Source organism: Syzygium oleosum, unplaced genomic scaffold, assembly GCF_021117445.2.
Source record: "Syzygium oleosum isolate NSW1041296 unplaced genomic scaffold, Sole_v2.1 Sole_v2.12, whole genome shotgun sequence".
NCBI lineage: Eukaryota > Viridiplantae > Streptophyta > Magnoliopsida > Myrtales > Myrtaceae > Syzygium > Syzygium oleosum.
Window position 1 is genome coordinate 6,008,069 of NW_026607496.1, and position 11,310 is coordinate 6,019,378.

Genomic DNA, 11,310 nt, shown 5'->3' on the forward strand with positions numbered 1-11,310 from the left:
TACTTGAGTAGCACATCAACGTAAAATCATTCATTTAAGGCTTTTTAAAATTTGAAACTAACAGGACTTTTTACAATAAATTGAAGTCCGACATAGAAAATTTTTCATATGACGTGACAAGAGCTAACAAAAAGATGAGGTTTTTTGGGGAAGACTCACTCTCTCTCACTCCTCCTCCTCTGAAAATCGTAGACTCCATAAAAAAAAATTACAAGCTTCCAATCTCTCTCTCTTTCCCTCTCTCGCTCATTCTCGCTCTGTCTTCTCTTGCTTCGGCTTGGAAGCAGAGTTCAGCAACTTTGATGACGACGACACTCATCCTCTATCGTCCTTTGTCGTTCTCTCTTCTTTGTCTCTGCGCTTGTTCTGAGAGCCCAAGATCCATCGGTGGAGGAATAAAGAAAGGGCAATGGCGACTCTAGAGAGAGAGTGTGAGAGAGAATTTCTTTTTGAGTTAGGGTTCTTCACTAGCAGATTTGGAAGCAGAGTTAGAGTTCTTCACCAACTTTTCCAACTTTGACAGAATTTTGCCCCAAATTTTTTAAATTGGGTTAGGGTCCCTCAAATAGATCTCTCAACGATGTCGTTTCACTTCTCACTAGTTCATCTTGTCGGCAAGTCACAACAGCCGTAATATAAAACGAGACAAGTCGCTGATAATACTCATGTAAACGATTTTCAAAAAATATGACACTCCAGTGAGCGAAAAAAAAAATGACACTTAAATGAGTATCGAACGAAAGAAATAATACTTGTGGGGTTCTTATCCTTCTTTAGCACCAAACTTCCCCAAATATGTCAAAACTTCATCAAAGACTCAACTTGGATTAGTGAATTGTGCACCATGCAAATCATGGCCCAAAGCCTTTTTCATTGGCCCAGTCATGGTGCCCTGGTGCTTGGCCAATCCCTAATTCAATTAATCTACTCACCTTCTTAATTCTGATCCGGTTGTTCCGCTAAGTGAGTATACTAATAAAATCCTAGTATAACTCTTCATCAAAATGAGAAAATCTTACTCAATATTGTGCAGTTGGCCATGCCCACCCATCGACCACCCTCCGGTTGCCGATGATCACCGTCCGGTTGATGCCGTCTCCAGTCATCATTCAACACATACTCTTTGTAAACATCAGCGGTCACATGTATTATGAAGGACCGGTTCGTGCCGTCGGTATCGTTCTGAGCCTTTAGGACCGCATCGTGAATGGTTGTGAAGTCCCCGATCCCATCCTAGCTCACCACCATTGTGGTGCCGACCAATACTGAATGGCACCCGCTCAAGGCAATTAATATAAGAACAAGAATGAGAGGCAAACCGGCCATATTCGAGCTCGTGAATTTAGAAACTGAAAGAACAACAAGTGGAGCATTCTTTCTCTTTTGCCACAGCACGGAGAGTTATCTAAATACGGTGAATAGTGCCGTGAGCTTTACATCTAATTGAGTTGTTTATCTATAAACAATGTGAGTTTGGACTTAATCTAGGTGTGAAAAACATACCAACACTCAAACTGAACCGCGTAAATTTCTAGTATTTTTTATTGTTCCTTATTTATTTCTCTAGTGATTTCGCATTTCCTAAATATAATGGATTATGCTGTAAGCTTTACATTCAATTGGGTTGTTTATTTATAAATACTGTGGTTTTGAGTTTAATTTAGGTGTGGGAAACGTTTGACACTCAAACCGAAGTATCGAACCACGCAAGTCTCTAATATTCTTTACGGTGCCACGTTTACTCAATTTGAATTTTCATTCCCTCGTATTATCTCATTCTCCGAACAAGCGCAAGAGTGTGAGAATATATGAACAAAGCGGAAAAGACAGCAAAGCTAAAGGCGACCTAGTTCCATGGATCGTGTATATATTACATTCGTTAATTAACTCGAAAATGGACAAGTTCCCATCGATATCAGACAACAGCGTCCGGAGAGCGCAATTGCCATGATCAATTGACAACACGTCGAATACAAAGTCCATGACATAAAACAACCCACGCTGAGCCAAAGGACTATTCTTTGTAAACAGAACAAAACTATAGCTGGTTCGTATATGAAAAGGCTACGAGATCGTAATTTACTATGTCTCCTCCCCTTTGTCTTCACCTGCGACTTCTGATTTCTTTTGCTTTGGTGTTTTTTTTTATTATTCTTTTAAATTTTGTGAGCTGGATACATGATTTCTTAATAAAGAACTAGGAAACATATAGTGTTCCTTTTGAGCTCTTTCGTGGGCACTCTTAAATAGCATTAACCCACTTCACATGAGCCATTAAAACATATGAGTTTCATATGATCTAACAATTCACATGAAGTGAGTTAACATAGGTCATAACCCAAGTACCTAAGAATTTTTCCCTTTTCTGAGGTTCAAAATGTTGATCACTCAAAAGTTTCTTTTGAAACTACACAGTTAAATATTCAATGTTTAGAGCAAATTATATCTGTACCCACTAATAGGTAATACTAGACCAAACACTTCATGCTAGCAATCACCATTGCAGTCAAACATCAATCAATACGTATTTTGTTGTCCCTTAGAAATTTTTTTCGTTTTTTTCTTTTTCACGTCGTGGACATACCTCTGACATGTTTCCGAATTATAATACTCAATCTCATCTTTGTTTCAACTGTAATTATAAAGGGTCATAATGAGGATATTCGAAGCGCTTTTTAAGCCTACTAAACGATGAATAATTAACTTTATAAAACAATGATTATGTTTAACACAAAAAATTTAAAAACTATAAAAATAATTAATTATTTGGTTAATGAATGCTCCTAGACACTCCTTAATAAAATCTTATTATAACGATTATGTATGTAAAGTTTTCTTTTTCCTTCTTTATCTTTTGGCGGCTTGAATTTTTAAGAATAATGGTTTGTTTAACGCCCCAATTGCATTATCAAATCAACCACAGATCACTGAAAATTTTACTTTTTCTATATCCACCAAAAAAGCAAGGAATTGAAAGAATCAATGCTTTAAAACTGATCAAGTGACTCGCAATCCTCGTCACCCACAATCCTCTTCATTGGTTATATCTCCTTTATTTTGCATCATCTTTAACTTTAACCAAGCAAACCTTACCAAGCACAAAAGCCACCTCGTTACTTTCTCCTCAGTTCCTAACCACTCTCTCTCTCTCTCTCTCTCTCTCTCTCTCTCTCTCTCTCTCTCTCTCTCTCTCTCTCTCTCTCTCTCTCTCTCTCTCTCTCTCTCTCTAAACTGAGGAAAATGTCTCAAGGCGATCATGGAGGAATGAACATGACTCCTATGACTCCTGGTTCAATGTCGATGACCAACTCATCCTCGAACAACTACGGCGGCATGAACATGAAGATGATGATGCACATGAGTTTCTATTGGGGCAAGGACGCCATCATCCTCTTCTCCAGTTGGCCGGAGCAGCGGTTCGGTATGTACGTGCTAGCTCTCTTCTTCGTCTTCTTCTTGGCCTTGGCAGTAGAGGTTCTGTCCGTCTCTCCCAGCATCAAGACAGGCACGAACCCAGTCGCGGGCGGCGCGACGCTGGCTGCCGTATATGGGTTGAAGATGACCTTGGCCTATATGGTGATGCTCTCCCTCATGTCCTTCAACGTCGGGGTCTTCATCGTGGCAGTGATAGGCCACGCCTTCGGCTGCTTTCTAGTCAAGAGTTGGGCTCTGGCGACGGCGAATAAAGCGGCCGCGGTTAGTTCCTCTGCCACCGGCATTGCTGCTAAAGTTTAAGTGCGGTTGCTTGTCACTTGTCAGTAATTTCTCTCCCCATATGATGTATCAAAAATATTAACCTTGTTGATAATGATGTGCATATAAACTATAAAGACCTTTTCAAGTTAATGGGCAATTTGACTTGAGAAACCATAGCATTACAGGAGTGATTTAACAGGTGAAACTGAAGGAGTTAGTAAATTGCCAAGAGAAATTTAGTTGCTTGTAAGTGCAATAATTTCTGTACAAATCTAGCACCTACTTGAATATTTATCTAGATTCAGAGTCGGAATAACTACCATCTTGTCATGTGAATGCATAAGACGGTTGAAATTGAAAAGTTAAAGAGGATGTGATGGCTTATTTTGATGCCAAACTAAAAATATGGGTTACTCCCTAAATTGAGATACGAGAGTCCTAAAAGTTACCATATATGGGTGTATATATTCCAATTTGCTCGTAGAGAGACTTGAATGTTTATGGTAAGCCGTTAGGACTACGGTGACGGGCTCATACACTGACTATGAACTAAGTATATTTGACTCAAATCGAACATTCTTGTAAAGACAATAGGATCTTTGTGGTAACACCCAAAATGGGTAGTTGTACCCTCTCCGGTCTCCAACCCTTTTTACCTATTCGAGAGAGAGAGAGAGAGAGAGAGAGAGAGAGAGAGAGAGAGAGAGAGAGAGAGAGAGAGAGAGAGAGAGAGAGAGAGAGAGAGAGAGAGAGAGAGCATTTAGGGTTTTATCGTATTCTACAGCGATATGGTCCGATCAGGATGGTGAGTGATCGGAGGACTCAAACAAGATTAAACTTCTAATAGGCTACTGGGATGGCAAAAGAAAATGAACTTAATTACTTACTAAACAAAGGGAAATTGTTGCTAGTTATATTTAAGCGTAACTGGAATTGACTCAAAAAAGACACTTTTTGGTGAAACAATAAAGGTGAGCAAGGGAACTCCATTATTAAAGTGAGAGCAATACGGGAACGAACTACCGCCTCCTAAAAAAGTGATTACCTATAGGTAATCCTACAAAATGTTTAGAACTTTAGGGAAATTTTTCCTAAACATATATAATTCAATTGTTCCACATAATTTACTGCCTGTTAGATATTAACTTTTAAGACCTCCTGAATGAATTTGTATGGAAAGAGAACTTTCTGGCCTCTCATGTCAGTATAACCATAAATTATTCAGCGCATCTTGTAACAATTGATCCAATACTACAGAGCATTGTTTTCGCTCAATATTCGAATCAAATAAATATTGATCGCTTGCTTTGTTTTGAAGAATTTAAGCAAAGTTTGAGTTCGGGATAATTGTCCAAAAAGTCTTAAACCTATTAACTGGTAGCCACTTCAGTCAAAAACTTTTTAATTTGGTCAATTTAGTCCTAAACTTTTTGATGAATTCCCAATGTAGTCATTCTCGCCAATTAAGACCGGAAATTGCTGATATGGATGACAGCCGTCCTGCATGGTACGGTCCACACTAAAGTTGACAATTTTTGCAATTTTTTTAAAAAATTTCTAAATACTTCAATTTTTTTATTTTTTCAGTTCTTTTCTATTATATCTTTTTTCCACTGCTAATCTTCCCAAGTGGAGGTTAGGGGTGATCGGTTCCTGGTCCGATCCGGTTCCAAGGTGGAACCGGGAACCGGGAACCGGACCGAGAGAACCAGTTCCCAACTTTGGGAACCGCGGACCGGACCGGTTGGTTCTAGGACCGGGAACCGGATTGGACCGTCGATCCGGTCCCGTCCAATGGAACCGGTCACTTAGAGTTTAGTTTTTTTTTTTTTTTTTGGTTAAACACTTAAGGTTTGGTTCACATTTTACTAATTTTTGTTAATGAATTTATGTCAATGAAGTTCACTTAGGGTTTAATTCGCATTTTACTAATTTTTATCAATGAATTTATGATAATGAAGTTCACTTAGAGTTTAGTTCACATTTTATTAATTTTTTTAAAAAAACAACAAATATATATATTAAATAGTCGGTCCGGTCCGGTCCGGTTCCCCCTTGGAACCGGGAACCGGACTGCCCGGAAACCGGTTCCGCTTTTAGGAACCGGGAACCGAACCGATAATCTGAGAACCGGACCAAACCCGTCGGTCCGATCCGGTCCCGGTTTGGGCAGTCCAAGTTGCTCACCCCTAGTGGAGGTTGCTGAGGCCTCGGTCCCATCAACCCTTCCGGAAAGGTGAATAGTATGAAAAGAAAGAAAAAAAAAAGAAAAACTCAGAAAATTTGAAATTAAAAATTGCAAAAATCGTCCATGCCAGAGCCGGCCGCGGTACCACGTAGGACAGTCGAAACTGATTGGACCATCACTTCAGTGATATTCGATCAAAATTGGCCAGAATGATTATATTATAAAATTAAAATGTTTGGAACTAAATTAATCAAATTGAAAAATTTAGAACTGAATTGAACGACATACAATAAGTACATAACTTTTTGAATAATTTTATGCGTATAGATTAAACAATTTGATGTAGTTTGAAATTCGAAACAAAATTAAATTGAATTGATTGATAATGAATGATTATTATCTAGGGTTGTTGCCGCCGCCCCCGCCGCCATTACCTTTCAACACCACTTCATTTTCAATTATTTCACTTCTTTTGGCCAGTACCAGACCACCACTTCACTTCACCATCAGACCATCAAGATGCATCGCCGCAGGCGCAGCCGCCCCTGGTTTAATATTCTACCACCACCAATTGCGATCATGCATCAAAAATATTAAGCATGTCTTGTAAAATAAAGTAGGTAACGGGCCGCCCCTGTTTTATTATTCTACCACCCCGAATTTCGATCGTGCATCGAAAATATCAAAGCATGTCTCGTAAAATAAAGTAATTAGCGGGTTTTTCTACTTAAATTAATCAATTAAGTTGCATATATATAGGCAGAGGCTATAAACAAACTCAATATATTAAATAACCGAGAATTTAAAATTTTCTATCCTCTTTGTCTATTTTAGGACGAAAAGCAGGCAAGGCCTCCAAGTTTTGAAGCCGAGCTATTCAACCTTCTTTAACACGATCCTGTAAAACGCTCTTTTTGAGGCTAGGCTTAAGGCCGACTAATTAGGGGGCGTTTGGCAAGTTGTCAAATAGTAAAAATTTCTGTTCTTTTGTTTCCAGAATCAGTTTGAGAACAGAAATCCGTTTGTTAAATTTTTTGTGCCCGGGCACAAATTTGCAAAAAATTGTTCCTAGAATCAGTTTTGGAACAGAATCAAGAAGCAAAAAAAAGTAGCTTCTTGATTCTGGAACAATTTTTCCATTTCTGATTCTTCTTCATTTTCTTCTTCCTTTTTTATTAGTTCTTTGTCTTCTTCCCGGTCTGCCACCGGCCCGCGGCCGGTGACCGGCCACCAGCGACCAGCCAGGGCCGGCGAGGTCGGCCTCGCCCAGATCTGGCAAGGCCAACCTCGCCATCGCCACCTCCGGCAACGGCGAGGTTGAGCCTCGCCCGGCCATGGCGAGGGCCGCGACGCCCTCGCCGGCCCTAGCCTGTGGCCGGTCGCCGGTGCCGACAACCGGTCATGGCCAAGGAAAGGAAGGAAAAAAAAGAAATAAATATCAAAAAATTTAAATTATTATTAAAATATTATTAATAAAAAGAAATTTTGTGTAGTTACCAAACGCATTTCTGTTCTTTTTTTATTTTAAGAATAGAAATTTTGGGCAGTTACCAAACGCTTTCAAATACTTAGAAATTGTTTCCGGACACAGAATCAAAAAGAATCATTTCTGTGCAGAAATAATTTTCGGGCACAAAATCATTGTCATGCATATTCTTATCATTATTGAAGGATGGGGGAACTTCGAGGGCAGCTGTATTCTTCGAGAAAAGTCAAGAAAGGAAAGAAAGGCCCGTAAGCTGCTACATACTTCAAGAAGAGAGTATCCGAGGACAAAAGGCCAATAACAGTCCTCTTCAAGATTCTGACACGATTTTGTAGAACACTCTTTTCAGGCTAGTCTTAAGGCCAACTACTTATTATTATTGAAGGGCGGGGGAACTTCTTCAGGAAGCTGTCTTCTTCGTGAAAACTCAAGAAAGGAAAGAAAGGCCCGTAAGCTTCTACATACTTCAAGAATAGAGTATCCGAGGTCAGAAGGCCAACAATAGCCCTCTTCAAAATACTGAGTAGGGCAAGTTGGCTCGACATGATTGTAGCATCCCTTCAAATCTCGGGGATTTCAGAATTGGGGTTTTAAATAAAAAGCCGATTCATATGGTGACAAATAGAAGCGCAATTAAAATTCGCCAAGGAGAGCTATAATGTCCTAAAGTTCTTCGTAATGTTATAAAGTTTGCTCATCTCTTTGTGTAGTTTCATAATGTTCCTCAGCAACGATTCGAGGTTAGAACATAGTTGACGTTGAATTTAAAGGATTTACTATTGGATAGATACCTTTAACAACTAATCCTCTTGATAGTATGGTCGTAGCATTTAAATGTGCAAATGGTGTGGCAGGTGAAGGGTCAGTTAAATAGCGAATGGTCTTATCAATACACAAATGTATAACTCCCCAAGAATATATCATTTCTTGTTACAGGGCTTGCAAAGGAGTTGTGGATATTGTTGTACGAACATCAGATGCGAGATCTAATGGCTATAGACCTTCTAAAAAAAAGTGTGTAGAAATCAAAACGAAAGAGATTTTAAGAGAAATAAACAATTCAATGATCGGATCAAAAAATATTAGTTTGGTTTGAGAGAAAGTACCAGTATTTGTCTTGGTAAATGGGTCGCATGTGCTATCCCATTGGCCACACTTCTTTTTTTTTTGGTCAAACATTGGCCACACTTCGTTGCTATGTTCCTCACCAAATCACGAGACATTCTTGCATGCTTCGGGTGCAATGATTCCAATTACACAGCCACCCTTGGATCCACTCGTGAATCCCTTCTAATCCAAGTGTGTATTTCGATCCAAAAAAAGTCCAAGTGTGTATAGGAACTAGCTCACTTTTACCCGTAGCAGGCAAGCTTTCTTCCAAAAACTCATATAAAGAAGGAAAAATAACACAAACGGTCGCTGAAATTTGACCCAATGTGTAATATCAATCATGAAATTTTAATTTGATTAATGTGATCCCTAAACTTTAGCCCAATGTGCAATATTGTCCCTGAAATTTTATTTTGTTCAATGTGGTTCCTAAAATTTTGGTGCATGTTCAAATTTAGTCCTTGACTATATGAAAATATTCAATGTTATCCTCCATTCATTCAAATTAATGGTATTAACTGATTTGGCTTCCAATCTGATTCGTTTGAACGGTGGACAAGAAAAAACATTAGAGTGAATTATCCACATAAGATGTTCAACTCAAATTTGAATAAAATAATTCACGTCATAAAATAACATGGATACTCATTTTTCCAAATTGAACAAATTAAGGTAATTATTAAATCCTGATTTGAGTTGAATATCTTACTAGATAATCTACGTGTAATGTTAGTTTTTTGTCCCTCATTGAAACTTACCGAGACTAGAATCCAAATCAGCAAATTTCGTAAACTTGAATTAATAGAAAGATAACATTGAATATTTTCATGTAGTTTGGGGATTAAATTGAACATGTACCAAAAGATCATATACCACATTGAACAAATTAAAAGTTCAGGGATGACGTTGCACATTGGACTAAACTTCAGAGATCTCATTAAATAAATTAAAAGTCTAGAGACTATTTATGTCATTTTTCCCATAAAAAAGGCCCAATTCCTTAAAAAACCTCAAACTTTAGCCTTTGTCCCAATTATATCCCAAACTTTTTTTTGTCTCATAAAAAACCCCAAACTTTTACTTTTGTCCCAAATCTACCCCATTTACTTTTCATCCAATTTTTTAATATTATTTTTTCGAATTTTTTTCTTTTCTTTTCTTTTCTTTTCTTTTTCCTTTCCTTTTTTTTTTATCACCTTCAACCTCTGGCCGGTCGCCGGTCCGGCGACCGCCGAGGCGGGGGCCGGCGAGGTCGGCCCCGCCGATCGCGGCGAGGCTCGGCCGAGCCCCGCCGGCGGCCGGCGAGGTCGGCCTCGCCGTTGCGGGCGAGGCCGAGCCCCGCCGGCGGCCGGCGAGGTCGGCCTCGCCGTTCTGCCGGGCGAGGCCGAGCCCCGCCGGCCGCCGGCGAGGTCGGCCTCGCCGTTGCCGGGCGAGGCCGAGCCCCGCCAGCCGGCGAGGTCGGCCTCGCTGTCCGGGCGAGGCCGAGCCCTGCACGGCCGGCGAGTCGGCTCGCCGTTCTTCGGGCGAGCCGAGCCCCTGCCGCCGGCCGGCGAGGTCGGCCTCGCCGTTCTTTGGCGAGGCCGAGCCCCGCCAGCGGCCGGCGAGGTAGCCCCGCCCGGCACTGGCGAGGTCGGCCTCGCCGTTCTTCGGGCGAGCCGAGCCTCGGCCAGTGGCCGGCGAGGTCGGCCCGGCGCCGCATAGCGGCGAGGCCGACCTCGCCGTGCCGGCGGGCGGGCCTCGCCCGGATCTGGCGAGGCTAGGCCCCGCCGGCGTGGCGAGGTCGGCCTCATCGTTGCGAGGTTCGGCCTCGGCCGAGCCTCGCCGGATCCTGGCGAGGCTTGGCCTCGCGGCCGCGGGCGAGTCGGCCTCGCCCGGACGGCGAGGTCGGCCGAGGCCGAACCTCGCCGTTCGGGCGAGGCTCGGCCCGCCGGCCTTGCGAGTCTCGGCCTCGCCAGTTGCGGCGGCGGGGCCGAGCCTCGCGGCCGGCTGGCGAGGCTCGGCCTCGCCCAAGCGGCGAGGCCGACCTCGCCAGTGCCGGCGGGGCCGAGCCTCGCCCGGCCCGGCAGGGCTGACCTCGCCGGCCGCCTACGGCCGGTCGCCGGGGCCGGCGACCGCCGAGGTTGAAGGTGATAAAAAAAAGAAAAGGAAAGGAAAAAGAAAAGAAAAGAAAAAAAATTCGAAAAAATAAAAAATAATATTAAAAAATTAGACGAATAGTAAACGGGGTAGATTTGGGACAAAAGTAAAAGTTTGGGGTTTTTTATGAGACAAAAAAAAGTTTGGGATATAATTGAGACAAAGACTAAAGTTTGGGGTTTTTTAGGGAATTTGGCCCAAAAAGGCCATAGCAATCCATTTACATCAGCCGCAGGCCGCCTTTGTTTGAGAGTAGACAATAGGCTATTGGCTGGGCTTTAAGGCCCATAAAAGAGCTCTAAAGCCCACACTAATTTGATGTCCTAGTCCTGAATCAGCTTTGTGGTGCCTACTGGTGTTAGGCTCATTGTTTTCCCATATCTCTACTTGTAGGAAGTTCTTTGAGCTACCATGGACACTACACGCATTTGCATTTTTTTAGTCGAGTCTCCATATGCATCAGGACGTTCATAACTTGTAAACCACCAATTAGAACGTGGTCGGAAGAAAATGTAATCCTTATCGTCATGAAATATTCCATTCAAGATACACATCTCGAGCAATTCAAATTCATCAATTTTTAATAGAAATTTCATAACATAATTCGATTCAAACTCTAGTAGGCATGTGTTTATTGAGTATGCAAACCTCCATCACATGGTATGTGTATAATATTTCAGACTCAAGTTCTAAT

General features: G+C 41.6%; 1 protein-coding gene across 1 annotated transcript; it reads left to right on the forward strand.

The window, feature by feature from the left end:
* The first annotated feature begins 3,175 nt into the window (after positions 1–3,175).
* LOC115672315 (copper transporter 6-like) lies at positions 3,176–3,841 on the forward strand. Its single transcript, XM_030594099.2, has one exon. The coding sequence runs from the start codon at positions 3,241–3,243 to the stop codon at positions 3,733–3,735; it is 495 nt and encodes a 164-aa protein (XP_030449959.1). The 5' UTR covers positions 3,176–3,240; the 3' UTR covers positions 3,736–3,841.
* Positions 3,842–11,310: the final 7,469 nt, after the last annotated feature.

Bases quoted from the DNA above. Each gene is read 5' to 3' on its own strand.
- LOC115672315 (XM_030594099.2), top strand. From the start codon at position 3,241: ATGTCTCAAGGCGATCATGGAGGAATGAACATGACTCCTATGACTCCT.